At 39.7% G+C, this 15,411-nt stretch overlaps 2 gene segments (V, D, J or C); both read right to left on the minus strand.

Annotated features, from left to right (window-relative positions):
* Positions 1-3,539: 3,539 nt before the first annotated feature.
* On the minus strand, positions 3,540-4,475 carry LOC122846182. The segment is given in 2 exon segments: positions 3,540-4,217; positions 4,363-4,475. Coding segments are annotated over 2 exon segments (381 nt in total).
* An 894-nt stretch (positions 4,476-5,369) lies between these two features.
* Positions 5,370-6,396, minus strand: LOC122846618. The segment is given in 3 exon segments: positions 5,370-5,755; positions 5,877-5,943; positions 6,292-6,396. Coding segments are annotated over 2 exon segments (447 nt in total).
* Positions 6,397-15,411: the final 9,015 nt, after the last annotated feature.

Here is a 15,411-nt window from a genome sequence, read left to right on the forward strand (position 1 = left end):
ATCACCTTCAGAGTGTTTCCAGTTAATAGTTTCATGGTCACTCTGGTTTCTCCACACATCACTTTAACATTTACTGGGAAGATTCATCTTTGAGTGGGATATATTTTAAAAATAAATTAACGAGAAACTGAAAATTTGACATTCAGCATAAATTTGTTTAATCTTTTTTAATGCAGAAAAGTTACAAATTAGCAGGAGGAAATTAATATGGTGAATTTTTGTTTGGTAGTGAAGTCCATAGTAAAATAAATAGGATTGTACTTTCAAATTGAAGCACAGATGGCGAAAAGTGATCATCTTGCGCCCCCTGCAGGTCGTCACTGGAACTATCCACAGATATAGGTTAAGTTAGAAGAAACATCGATGTTAAAAATGAGCTGGGTTTATTTATGTTAAATTTAAAAAAAAACAGAATTTTGCTTAGACAAGTCTACATGTGCAAATTTAAGGAGTATATCAAATATAAAATAAATGTTCTGTCACAATGTGTGTCAAACATGGAGGCTGACTTGCAGGTGTTCAGATCTCTATCTTCATGCAGAGTTTTTGTATTGACTGACAGGGATTCTGCTGTACTGTGTCGACTGGCAGCGCAGAAATAAATCGCGCTGTCATTTTCCGAAACAGTCGAAATATTCAGGGTCGCATGTTTACTGCCGTCTCCTTCAAAGTTCATCTTGTCCTTCACGTCGCCCTCTGGGTAAGGGAAGTTCCTGTTCATGTATCCCAGGTACCTCAGAGCTCCGTGTTTTTCTCGTTTGTACCAAAGGATGCGCTCAAAAATGGATACGCTGTGCGAGCAGTGGATCGTGACGGATTCGCCGGGTTTCGGAGCAGCGAAACGAGGCGACTGGACGACCTCGTAATCGCTGGGAGCTCCTGTGGGCAGAAACGGAACAAGCAGTATGAAAATTACAATTTTAAACAATAATTATTTGTTGTCTGGTCGTTCCTCACCATCATTAACTGGCAGCTGGAGCTGAAACAAAACACAGACCAGAAAGATGGTGACCAACATGATGAGACGAGGGCGGCTTTTCACTGCTGAGGACGAGTTGCCATCTCTTGTTACAGTGTTTGTGTCACAAATGGAAACTTTCGGCTGATCTACAGACCAAAGTACTTTGTAACCATTTCATTTCTGGGAGTGAACAAGTTTGTAGTTTTCCAATTTTTATGATTTGTCTCCCCCTAGTGGTTGACAATCATAGGTTTTTGCAGCGAAGTGTTTTTCTTTTGCAATGCATTTCTTTTGTTTTTGTCAACACTACCAGCTGGAAAGCAAATGATTGTGTTTAAGAAGAGGATTTAATCCAATTAAATCAAAATCAATTAAACTCAATTCAATTCAGAAATACTTTATTATCACTCTGTATGTGTTTGTTTCTCACAGGTGCAAACATGGCACTGTAGGTGCAATATGATAAAAGATCTGAAATTGGGCCTTTAGCTCCTTCAGCTCAATAGTTAAGATATTATCAGCTGGAAGGTCAAAGTGTCGTCATGTCAAACACCAAACATCAACTTCCAGATGAGGTTCAATGGTAATAATAATAATAATAATAATAATAATAATAATAATAATAATAATAATAATAATAATAATAATAGACAGCATAAAAGTGTAGACCATTAATTATTTTATCGTGGTCTCATCTGGCCAGAGGATTTTGCTCGCTGAAGGTCAAGAGTACATTAAATAAAAGCTATTCCTAAATTATGAAACGTTTTTGTTTGAGCTGCATCTTTAAAATTATGTTCAAAGTAGCAGGCGTACAAAATAAAATTCACGTTAAATGTAAATGTTGACCAAACTGATCATTAAGTCAGGGTCAGTTTGGTGCTAACACAAAGGCTACATTCATGGTTGTGCTGAAATGTAGCATTTTAACACATTTTCAATTATTTATTTAAAATAAAGGTATTTTAAGTAAGTTTTTAATTCTCCAGTTCCTTGATATTACAGCACTGAGACTGATATTTGCAAGACTCATAATAAGGTCCTTGATATACTTTAAATAGTTAAGGACTTTTGAACCGGTAAATGGTTTAACTTGTGTTAATGACACTCAAACAAATCCATCTGAGGATTTTTGTTACAAGGAATGTAACTTTTTGTGTTTTGGACAACTTATTTAGACTTGTTCCAACATTTTTTGGACTTTAATGTCTTCAGAAATGAAATATTTTCTGATCAGTCCAGGGTTAATATTAAGCTGCACCAGCTGGTTTTGTTTCATTTTTGGCTGCAGGTTTTTTCCATTTACTTTCAGAATTGTGCCAAGCTGCCAGCACAATAATGGAGGAGAAAAAAAACAAACCTCCTCCAATCAAAAATGAAAGAAACACCGAATTCAAGCTGAAAATGTAAAAAAAAAACAAAAAAGAGAAAGAAAAGCTTTTGATAATAAGTTCCCTGCTTGCTTTTCGGTTGGTCAGCGTTGATCCGACCCGTCAGTATCGCTGTGAGTCTGACTTGGAGGCCGACTGCAGCTGTTCTCTCTCTCTCTTTCTCTCTTTCTGCAGAGTTTTTGTACTGACTTCATGGTATTCTGCTGCACTGTGCTGACTGGCAGCACAGAAATACACAGCACTGTCGTCTACTGTGAGATTAGAAACAGTGAGGGTGGACTGTTTGCGCCCGTCTCCTTCAAAACTGATTTTCCCTTTCACATCGCCTTCAATGTTAGCAAAGACATTATTCTGATAACCCAGGAGCTTCAGAGTTTTCTGCTTGTCTTGTTTGTACCACAGAATGACCTGATAGTTCGGTATGCTGTGTGAACATCTGATCTCTTTGTCCACAGATTCACCAGTTTTCTTAATTATGGAAGGAGGGGTTTGGTCGACATCTTTGGAGTCGGAGGCGCCTGTAGAGAAGCAGAAAATAATTAAAAATGGAATAAATGTTCATCTGTTTATCTTTTCTAATGCGTTTATTCATCCCCTTACCTTTAATATCTGGCAATTGAAAGAAAACAAGAAAGCAGATCACAAAAATCTTGTTAAAGATGGCAGCTTTCATTTCAGCTTCTGTCTGTTCAGCAGCAGTGAAGAAGAATACGGCGGCGTTAGAGTGAAGCTTCAGTGGGAGGGACCACAGGGGGCTTTCCTTTCATGACCGAAGGATCTTACGCTGATGAGTCCTTATTGTGGCTCTAGCGCCATCTACTGAAACTCAAAGAGAGAATGTAACATATTATATGCTCACCACAGATGTACTGACAGTCAGTTTTCTTTCCTACTGTAATGTTGCTGCTCATCAGTCGGTGTAAATAATGACGTACATGTTCGCTAAATGTCTCTGTCTTCGTCTGTGTGTGTGGTTATGACCTCACTCTGCTGTGGCCGTGTGAGGTCACACGGCCACAGCAGAGTGGCCGTGTGATAACAGGCCACTGGATAACAGCAGCTGTTTTGCGTTTCTGAGATGCACCTTAGTAGTAATCTGGGAGAAGAAAGCCCAGAGTTTTAACACAACAGGTTGTCTTTTATATTTAAGTTTGTGCACAATTTCAAGAAGTAGAAGTATCATCTGCATAGAGCGAAATACCGAGTCAAAATTTTACCTCCAATTACTGGATTTCTAAATAATTACGAATGTATTTAAATGTTTTGACTCTTGAATCTTGTAGCCACAACAACTAGGAATTAATATAAAAATGACATATGCTGCCATGGAGGAGAGATGCTCAAAATTTAATTCTATGACTTGCAATAGTTCAAGGAGGAAAATAGAAAGGTTAATGTTATTACGCTGCAGTAAAAACCCTCCCACTTCAACCCTAGATTAGATCAGAGAAAATGCCAATGTCGGTGAGAATGCAGGTGCACGACGATATGAACTGTAATACAGAGTTTGAAGATTGTTAACTCTGGAGGTTTTTGCATTGAGAATCAGATTTATCCAGCACTGTGCAGACTAGCAGCACAGAAGTAAACGGCGCTGCTGTTCTGGCTCAGTTCTGTAATTGTGAATGTGCAGACGCTGTCTTTGTTAGCATTCCCGGTAATCTTTGCCTTTACTCCTTTCTCTAGAGTTTCACCACCTACGACCATCCACCCCAGGAGCTGCAGGTCTCTGTCGGTTTGCTTGTACCAGAGGATTCGGTTGTAGTTGTTAATACTGTGTGAACAGTTGATCTTGGCTTTCGTGTCAGTGGAGGATTTGAAGAGTTCTGCAGGGTACTGTCGGACCTTGTCGCTTAGGGAGGAACCTGAGGAATGGAAAAAAGACAGTTTTATTAGCAGCAGCGTAAACAGGTTAATTAAAGAAATCTGAGTTTATATTTGAAGTTTTTTCTATCAGTTTCTGTAAGTCTGAGCTTAAACTGGATGAACCGAATGATCTTAAGGACTTACCTGAAACCAGGAAAGTGATACAGCTGAACCCAATAAAGAAGCTGAGCATTATCTGTTCCCTGAACATTTTGTTAAATTCTGTCCGTCAGCAGCGTTAAAGACGCAATTCACAGTTTCTTCATTGCATCAGCTTTGATGATTTGCTTTGCATCCTCCTTAAGTTATCATTACAGGGCGGTGTCACAACTGATTCTCCTCCTCTTAAGTAATGACCCACATTCTTTCAACCAGAACCTTACAGAAATGGTTCTGTGAAAACGTCTGCCTGAGGAAATGCTGCCACCTGATGGAAGTAATTAACATGACAGATTGATCATTCAAAATCTGTGCTTCAAAGCTGCAAAATGTAACTTTTATTACATATTATTTTTTACATATTTCCTAAAACGATCACCAAGTGTTTTCCTGAAACGGTAAGATGTTCCTCCACCATTGGCACATTAACGCTAGGTTCATTGGCAGCACTAAGACCCGCCTCCTTGCTATGATTGGTTGTTTCTGACTGAGAGAAGTGCATTTCTACACTGGGAAGATCGATTTCCTCACAGATTATCTGTCTCATTTCATACATGGTTACGGTTTTGACCAATATGTGAAAAAACATATTTTTGTAAAAGTTTCATTCTGCAGCTTTAACTTGGACTATGTTGAGTTCATGGTTTTAAAAATCCTGTAGTTTCTTAAAACCTACAAATAGAAAAATAAAAGTATTGTTCTATTAAAAATGACCAATTTTCTGAAGTTGATATTTATCAAAAAAGATTTTTTTAAAATAAATCACCTTATTAGAAAGGATCATGTAGTATTTGTGGTTCTAAGTAGCTTTTATTTAGCTGGACTGAGGGCTTATAACTGGAAAGGTTTTGGACACACAGCAGTCGCAGACCCCTGGTTTAGATCATAACTGACACCAAGAAGTTCAGTCGTATTTTGCAGTGTTTGTGTTTTGAAACAACAGACAAGTATTCCCCACCTGCAGGAGGGGGACAAATGGTGAAACATGGACTTCAAAGTGATGAATAAAACAGGAGGTGAATATTTGCGGTGTCTGTCATCCTGCCCCTCCGACACACGAGGTGAGACGTTATCCATGTGCCAACGAAATACAGGCCTTGATCTCCTGGCACCAGTTTGTGCACGGTGAACGTCCCGCTCTTACCATCAGGCTTAAAGACTGAGAACTTTTCACCTAGTTGGAATTTAGCCTCGAAGTCGGGTTTGGAGTTTTCCATAGTGTAAACTACTTGTTTCATCATTTCCCCAGGCAGCTGTCGGTACCAGTACATCTGGTAGTAGCCAGGACCCTTGGACTGTTTGCAGCTGATAGTCGCGTTGTCACCCTGGTTTCTCCACAGCAAGGCCGGCTGGTCGACATCACTGCCAGCAGTCACACCTGGATGTCAGGAGAAAAAGTTCAGCAGGATCACTTTAGCATTCACTGGGAAGATTCGGCTTCGATTTGGATTTGTAGTGACTAACAAAAGTGTACTAGTAAAAATATAAGCTAGAGTTACCTGAGGTCCACAGCCAAACGTTCACTAAGAGCACAAGCGCCTGCTTGATGATCACGTCCATGTTCTGCTGAGCAAAAACGGCAGAAGTCTCTATTGTAAGGTTTGTAAAGATGGGAGTGCTGATGCAACTTTCAGCACAGATAGCAAAAGTAGTAACGTGGCGCCCCCTGCAGGCCATTTTGGGTGTAATCAATAAATAATGCTTGGATGAGAGAGAAGAAAAAACCATCCTGAGGAATGTGTGTGTGTGTTTACTGTATGGATGTTTTTCATGTTGAAGAAAAAAAAATCACATCAACATTTTACGGAAATATGAACTCTTTTTAAATTAAACTGAAAGCGCTGATAATGTCAGCAAAACAGCTTTTATTTCTAGATGCTGAATGAATAAAGTCTCAACTGTGACTCATACAACCTCATTCACAGCTTGAGTTTTGATTGGTCAGCGTTGATCCGACCCGTCAGTATCGCTGTGAGTCTGACTTGGAGGCCGACTGCAGCTGTTCTCTCTCTCTCTCTCTCTCTTTCTGCAGAGTTTTTGTACTGACTTCATGGTATTCTGCTGCACTGTGCTGACTGGCAGCACAGAAATACACAGCACTGTCGTCTACTGTGAGATTAGAAACAGTGAGGGTGGACTGTTTGCGCCCGTCTCCTTCAAAACTGATTTTCCCTTTCACATCGCCTTCAATGTTAGGATATTCCAGATTCAGATAACCCAGGAGCTTCAGAGTTTTCTGCTTGTCTTGTTTGTACCACAGAATGACCTGATAGTTCGGTATGCTGTGTGAACATCTGATCTCTTTGTCCACAGATTCACCAGTTTTCTTAATTATGGAAGGAGGGGTTTGGTCGACATCTTTGGAGTCGGAGGCGCCTGTAGAGAAGCAGAAAGCAGCTTAAAATTACAAAATTCCCATCTTTGTGTCTGTTTGTATTTCTCCTCTTACCGTTACCTCCTGGCAAAAGAAAGAAGAAAAACATGCAGATCACAAAAATCATTTTGGAGACGATCCGATTGGATCGTCGGAAGAAGCCTCTCATTTCTCCCCCTGTTTGTTCAAAACCAGTGAAGAAGAATGCGTCACTGCTTAAACATACATTCAGGGGGCGGAGTCACTTAGGTTATTTTAAAGACAGTCGGATTCGAACACTGTCGACACGTCAGTGAAAAACAGGAAGTGACGACACCTCAGGCATCCCCGACAACCAATAGAATGTTTTATTTATCTGAACTTAATATCTATCTGGTAATATGAGAAAGCATCCTATAACATCTGGAATTCAAATAATTGTTGTGTTTTGACCAAAACTTTGGGAGTCACCAAATCCCTTGCGTGAAAAGCGATGGACAATAATTGCTTTATAATAACTATTAATTATTATAGAATTGTAAAAAATAAAAATAAAAATGTTATTCCACAGAACTGGTTCAGTGGAAGGTTATGACTGACAGCATGATGACAGCTAATAAATGTGATTCTTAGTTGGATAGTTTCCTTTGCTGTTCTTTGCTTCTCTAACATAAATGGTCTCCAGGTGATTGGGAAGTAGTTTAAGCTGAGAAGCCTCTACAGAGCACCAGCGCCATCTACTGGAAAGTGAAAAAAGGAATTATTTTTGTTTTCTTTCACATCTTCCCAACACATGAAGTAAAATTAACTTTTGTTCAGCTCTTACATTTCCTCACATCAGCGTGTTTGCTAACAGAACAGAAATTCACACCACTGTCACCAAGAGCTAAACTCTTTACACCAACAGTTCAGGTCTCCATGTTTTCTGTGACCATGTGTTGGATTTGAGGAATCCCTTCAAAGTCTTGCTACACGATGAGGGTCTGTTGGTTGCTGTCTGTATCAGGGTTTTTAGTTTTAACTTTGTCTGCAGTCGGTTCTACAGAACTCCATCAGATCTCAGATCACTGAGTCAAATCCTGGCCATGACCTGTGACAAGAAATCCTAGAGTTTAACATAATTATATGTTGAATTATTTTAGAAAGTGGCGTTAGATTTTTACAGAATTCAGAAAAAAACAACAACACAGTATCGTCTGCGTAGAGTGAAATACTGCTTTAAATTATTTATATATGTGGCAATTTTTAGATTTTATCAGATGATTAGCCTACTGGATCATTTTTAAAAATCACATTGTGTTGTCTATTGTAACTTCTGGCCACAATAACAGGACTATCTCCACTGTGTATAACGGATGTGTCACACGGTGGCCATTTTGAATGTTAATGTTTTAACTTGCTGCTATTTACAAAAGATGGTAAAGTTGAGGTCGACCGATTTCAATGCTTGATTAAATGTTGGTGAGAATGTAGCTGCAAGTAAATGCAACTGAAGTAAAAAGAAGAAAAAAACACACACATACACAGAAACACACAGCTGTGAAATGAGGAGGTTCTTGTATTGAGCAGCAGAGATATGCAGCACTGTGGTATCTAGCAGCACAGAAGTAAACTGCACTGCTGCTCAGGTTGAGATTCTTAATAGTTAGTGTGCAGATTTCTCCTTTATTTGCTCCTCCGTCAATCGCCACGTTCACATCTTTCTCTGGAGTTCCACTGCCTCCAAGTAGATACCCCAGGAACCGCAGGTCTCTGTCGGTTTGCTTGTACCAGAGGATTTGGTCGTAGCTGTTAATACTGTGTGAACAGTTGATCTTGGCTTTCGTGTCAGTGGAGGATTTGAAGAGTTCTGCTGGGTACTGTCGGACTTTGTCGCTTAGGGAGGAACCTGAGGAATGGAAAAAAGACACAGTTTTATTAGCAGCGGTGTAAACAGGTTAATTAAAGAAATCTGAGTTTATATTTGAAGTTTTTTCTATCAGTTTCTGTAAGTCTGAGCTTAAACTGGACGGACCGAATGATCTTAAGGACTTACCTGAAACCAGGAAAGTGATACAGCTGAACCCAATAAAGAAGCTGATCATTATCTGTTCCCTGAACATTTTGTTAAATTCTGTCCGTCAGCAGCGTTAAAGACGCAATTCACAGTTTCTTCATTGTATCAGCTTTGATGATTTGCTTTGCATCCTCCTTAAGTTATCATTACAGGGCGGTGTCACAACTGATTCTCCTCCTCTTAAGTAATGACCCACATTCTTTCAACCAGAACCTTACAGAAATGGTTCTGTGAAAACGTCTGCTGAGGAAATGCTGCCACCTGATGGAAGTAATTAACACGACAGATTGATCATTCAAAATCTGTGCTTCAAAGCTGCAAAATGTAACTTTTATTACATGTTATTTTTTACATATTTCCTAAAACGATCACCAAGTGTTTTCCTGAATCGGTAAGATGTTCCTCCACCATTAGCACATTAACGCTAGGTTCATTGGCAGCACTAAGACCCGCCTCCTTGCTCTGATTGGTTGTTTCTGACTGAGAGAAGTGCATTTCTACACTGGGAAGATCGATTTCTTCACAGATTATCTGTCTCATTTCATACATGGTTACGGTTTTGACCAATACGTGAAAAAACCTATTTTTGTAAAAGTTTCATTCTGCAGCTTTAACTTGGACTATGTTGAGTTCTTGGTTTTAAAAATCCTGTAGTTTCTTAAAACCTACAAATAGAAAAATAAAAGTATTGTTCTATTAAAAATGACCAATTTTCTGAAGTTGATATTTATCAAAAAAGATTTTTTTAAAATAAATCACCTTATTAGAAAGGATCATGTAGTATTTGTGGTTCTAAGTAGCTTTTATTTAGCTGGACTGAGGGCTTATAACTGGAAAGGGTTTGGACACATAACAGTCGCAGACCCCTGGTTTAGATCATAACTGACACCAAGGAGTTACGTTCAGTCGTATTTTGCAGTGTTTGTGTTTTGAAACAGCAGACAAGTATTCCCCACCTGCAGGAGGGGGACAAACGGTGAAACATGGACTTCAAAGCGATGAATAAAACAGGAGGTGAATATTTGCGGTGTCTGTCATCCTCCCCCTCCGACACACGAGGTGAGACGTTATCCGTGTGCCAACGAAATACAGGCCTTGATCTCCTGGCACCAGTTTGTGCACGGTGAACGTCCCGCTCTTACCATCAGGCTTAAAGACTGAGAACTTTCACCTAGTTGGAATTCAGCCTCGAAGTCGGGTTTGGAGTTTTCCATAGTGTAAACTACTTGTTTCATCATTTCCCCAGGCAGCTGTCGGTACCAGTACATCTGGTAGTAGCCAGGACCTTTGGACTGTTTGCAGCTGATAGTCGCGTTGTCACCCTGGTTTCTCCACAGCAAGGCCGGCTGGTCGACATCACTGCCAGCAGTCACACCTGGATGTCAGGAGAAAAAGTTCAGCAGGATCACTTTAGCATTCACTGGGAAGATTCGACCCGATTTGGATTTGTAGTGACTAACAAAAGTGTACTAGTAAAAATATAAGCTAGAGTTACCTGAGGTCCACAGCCAAACGTTCACTAAGAGCACAAGCGCCTGCTTGATGATCACGTCCATGTTCTGCTGAGCAAAAACGGCAGAAGTCTCTATTGTAAGGTTTGTAAAGATGGGAGTGCTGATGCAACTTTCAGCACAGATAGCAAAAGTAGTAACGTGGCGCCCCCTGCAGGCCATTTTGGGTGTAATCAATAAATAATGCTTGGATGAGAGAGAAGAAAAAACCATCCTGAGGAATGTGTGTGTGTGTGTGTTTACTGTATGGATGTTTTTCATGTTGAAGAAAAAAAAATCACATCAACATTTTACGGAAATATGAACTCTTTTTAAATTAAACTGAAAGCGCTGATAATGTCAGCAAAACAGCTTTTATTTCTAGATGCTGAATGAATAAAGTCTCAACTGTGACTCATACAACCTCATTCACAGCTTGAGTTTTGATTGGTCAGCGTTGATCCGACCCGTCAGTATCGCTGTGAGTCTGACTTGGAGGCCGACCTCTCTCTCTCTCTTTCTGCAGAGTTTTTGTACTGACTTCATGGTATTCTGCTGCACTGTGCTGACTGGCAGCACAGAAATACACAGCACTGTCGTCTACTGTGAGATTAGAAACAGTGAGGGTGGACTGTTTGCGTCTCCTTCAAAACTGATTTTCCCTTTCACATCGCCTTCAATGTTAGGATATTCCAGATTCAGATAACCCAGGAGCTTCAGAGTTTTCTGCTTGTCTTGTTTGTACCACAGAATGACCTGATAGCTCGGTATGCTGTGTGAACATCTGATCTCTTTGTCCACAGATTCACCAGTTTTCTTAATTATGGAAGGAGGGGTTTGGTCGACATCTTTGGAGTCGGAGGCGCCTGTAGAGAAGCAGAAAGCAGCTTAAAATTACAAAATTCCCATCTTTATGTCTGTTACCTCCTGGCGAAAGAACATGCAGATCACAAAATCATTTTGGAGGCGATCCGATTGGATTCTCATTTCTCCCCTGTTTGTTCAAAACCAGTGAAGAAGAATCGTCACTGCTTAAACATACATTCAGGGGCGGAGTCACTTAGGTTATTTTAAAGACAGTCGGATTGAACACTGTCGACCGTCAGTGAAAACAGGAAGTGATGACACCTCAGGCATCCCGACAACCAATAGAATGTTTTATTTATCTGAACTTAATATCTATCTGGTAATATGAGAAAGCATCCTATAACATCTGGAATTCAAATAATTGATGGACAATAATTGCTTTATAATAACTATTAATTATTATAGAATTGTAAAAATAAAAATAAAATGTTATTCCACAGAACTGGTTCAGTGACTGACAGCATGATGACAGCTAATAAATGTGATTCTTAGTTGGATAGTTTCCTTTGCTGTTCTTTGCTTCTCTAACATAAATGGTCTCCAGGTGATTGGGAAGCAGTTTAAGCTGAGAAACCTCTACAGAGCACCAGCGCCATCTACTGGAAAGTGAAAAAAGGAATTATTTTTGTTATCTTTCACATCTTCCCAAAACATGAAGTAAAATTAACTTTTGTTCAGCTCTTACATTTCCTCACATCAGCGTGTTTGCTAACAGAACAGAAATTCACACCACTGTCACCAAGAGCTAAACTCTTTACACCAACAGTTCAGGTCTCCATGTTTTCTGTGACCATGTGTTGGATTTGAGGAATCCCTTCAAAGTCTTGCTACACGATGAGGGTCTGTTGGTTGCTGTCTGTATCAAGGTTTTTAGTTTTAACTTTGTCTCTGCAGTCGGTTCCTCAGAACTCCATCAGATCTCAGATCTCTGAGTCAAATCCTGGCCATGACCTGTGACAAGAAATCCTAGAGTTTAACATAATTATGTGTTGAATTATTTTAGAAAGTGGCGTTAGATTTTTACAGAATTCAGAAAAAAAAACTAAAACACAGTATCGTCTGCGTACAGTGAAATACTGCTTTAAATTATTTATATATGTGGCAATTTTTAGATTTTATCAGATGATTAGCCTACTGGATCATTTTTAAAAATCACATTGTGTTGTCTATTGTAACTTCTGGCCACAATAACAGGACTATCTCCACTGTGTATAACGGATGTGTCACACGGTGGCCATTTTGAATGTTAATGTTTTAACTTGCTGCTATTTACAAAAGATGGTAAAGTTGAGGTCGACCGATTTCAATGCTTGATTAAATGTTGGTGAGAATGTAGCTGCAAGTAAATGCAACTGAAGTAAAAAGAAGAAAAAAAAACACACACATACACAGAAACACACAGCTGTGAAATGAGGAGGTTCTTGTATTGAGCAGCAGAGATATGCAGCACTGTGGTATCTAGCAGCACAGAAGTAAACTGCACTGCTGCTCAGGTTGAGATTCTTAATAGTTAGTGTGCAGATTTCTCCTTTATTTTCACATCTTTCTCTGGAGTTCCACTGCCTCCAAGTAGATACCCCAGGAACCGCAGGTCTCTGTCGGTTTGCTTGTACCAGAGGATTCTGTCAAAGTTTTGCTCATGTGAGCAATAAATTTTGACTTCTTTGACTGGAGGCGACGCATAAATGTCCGCTGGACGCTGTTGGACTTTGTCGCTTTGAGGAGAACCTGTCGGAAAGAGTTCTGTGAAATCAGGAAATGTCACAAGAGATTTGGAAAGCAGAAAAAGGAAAAGCCGGAAACCATATTTAAAAAGTTGAAATTACCTGAAACTGGGAAAGTAATTAAGCTGAAGCTCATTAAGTAGATCAGCATGTTTTCTTCTATAAACGTTTGGTTAAATTGAGCTGTTATGTGTAGAGTGAGAGCTCCTTAAGTTCAACTATAACAATTTAGCTGCGTCCTTGTTTAAGTCGTCATTAGAAGGTGGCGTCAAAGTTGATCCTCCTCCTCTTAAGTCATCTGCCACATCGAACTGGTTCAGTATAAAATTCTGACTGAGCACCCGATGGCACAGAATAAATGTGAACTAATAACGGAGAAGGAGAGAAAACAACGATAAGAGCTGATGAATGCAGGTGTATTGGTGGCTTCTTGGAAAACCACAGCGTTTTGGTGGGGCGGGAGTGAAATGTCTGAGTGAGTTTTTGTAGAGACCAGAAGAGATTTCTGTTTGCTAGCAGCACAGTAGTAAACTGCGCTGTGTTCTCGTTCCACTTTCTGGATGAGCAGAGAGCCGTTCTTTGCACCACTTCCTCCCAGATCTCCCTGGAGGCTGAAGCTCTTGTCGAACGAGTCCTCCATTGTGGGAGTTTGGTAGTACAGATATCCGATGAGATTCAGGGAGGTTGTCCCGGGTTGCCTTTGATACCACAGCATCGTTCTGAAGTCGGTTTTGTCGTGGCTGCAGAAAACCTGGACGTTCTCGCCGGGATTTCTGATGAGGTCGGAGTCGGACTGACGGACCTCAAGACCCCGAGCAACACCTGGACACATGGTGGAAACGTTTAAATAAATAACAGAGAGAAAGGAAGGAAGAAAGAAGGGATGAATGTCTAAATTGAAGGTATAGAAATTTACAAATTGTTTTACCTGTGACACACAAACAAAACAATAAATAAATTATGTCACCTCCTCTTAAAAAGAGTTACTCTGAAGGGTTTAAGAAAGATAAAGTTTTAACAGTAAACTTCAGATCTGGCTGATCCTGTTGTGAAAATATTGAACTTATCATTAGCCAAGATAACTGAGTGAAGATTGAAGTCAAACCTGATGAATGACAGAGGGCATTTATACAAGATGTGGGCGGAGCTTAATGAAACCGTACTTGTAAGATGATGACGACAACATTTGACCTTTGAATAAAGAAAGGTCGGTTTGCTGTTGTTGAGTAGCTAGTTGCCCGATTGTACGCTGTAGTATATTCAAGCTGTTTGCCTAAAATAATATCACTAATACGTCAACAGAAAGCCATTCTTTGTTTCTCTCTAATCACATCTTCAGTAATATTGAATGTTTTGTATCAGTTTTTTCGTGGTTTTGTAACACAGTGTGTTTCAGGTCTTCCCAGGGAATTTACATCTCAGTTTAAGCAGAAAAATCTCTAGACTTCCAGCGCCATCTAGTGGAATTGAATTGAATTGAATTGAATTGTGGGTAAGTTCAGGCGTTCAAAACTAAGTCAAAGATCAGTGAATCACTGACATCAGGCCCTGAATGTTTCACAGCCAGAGCTTCAGTCTCACTTCCATCTTTGACTCCTGAGTGTTTGGTTGCTGTCACATCCTGGCAATGACCAAAATATGTGGCCTTTACAAAACGGCATTAGGTTTTTGAAGAGTTGAGGAAAAATAACAGTATCATCTGCATAGAGTGAAATTTGACTTTCATACACTATCACGTGAAAACTTTGAGTTTTCTTTCGATGGTTACTGGAGTATTGAAACACCCTCTTGTATCTTCTAACCACAATAATAGAAGCTTATATAAGAGAAGCATCAACAGTGGCCATTTACAATGTTCATGGAAATACTTGAACTTTCTGCTATTTGTAAAAGATTGTACACTGCAACAACACCAAACCACACCAAGTGTTTTTGGTCTAGCTTCCAGTGCAGATATCTGACTTTGTAACTTCTCACCAAGATTTAGGAGCTTTCTTTTTAAGTCAGTCATTTCTTAATATTGATGAAAAATCACTAGCTCCATTGGCAGATATTTTTCACTTATGAGTGAAATCATCTGCCAGTGGAACTTACACATTATACAGTATCAATATTAAGCAGTTATTGACTAAAGACAAGCTCCTTGTAAGTTAGTTTTGTCTTATTTCTGAGATGTTTCCACCAGAAAATAGACCAAATATACTTGGCAATGTTTAGTGTTTTTGCAATGTTGAAGGGCCTAGGCCACGGTTTGGGTGTAAGAACCTCCTATTTCAATCTGTGATTAAATGTGAGAATGCAGCTGCAAGGGGATTCAACTGAAGTAAAAAAAAACAAAACACAGAGCTGAATTGATGAGGTTTTTGTATTAGGGAGCAGAGCTGTGCAGCACTGTGGTATCTAGCAGCACAGAAGTAAACTGCACTGCTGTTCTGGTTGAGATCTTTGATTTTTAATGTGCACATTTCTCCTCTGTTTGCTCCTCCATCAATCTTCACCTTCACCTCTTTCTCTAGAGTTTCAGTCCCTGCGTACATCCACCCC

Source organism: Gambusia affinis, linkage group LG16, assembly GCF_019740435.1.
Source record: "Gambusia affinis linkage group LG16, SWU_Gaff_1.0, whole genome shotgun sequence".
Classification (NCBI taxonomy): Eukaryota; Metazoa; Chordata; class Actinopteri; order Cyprinodontiformes; family Poeciliidae; genus Gambusia; species Gambusia affinis.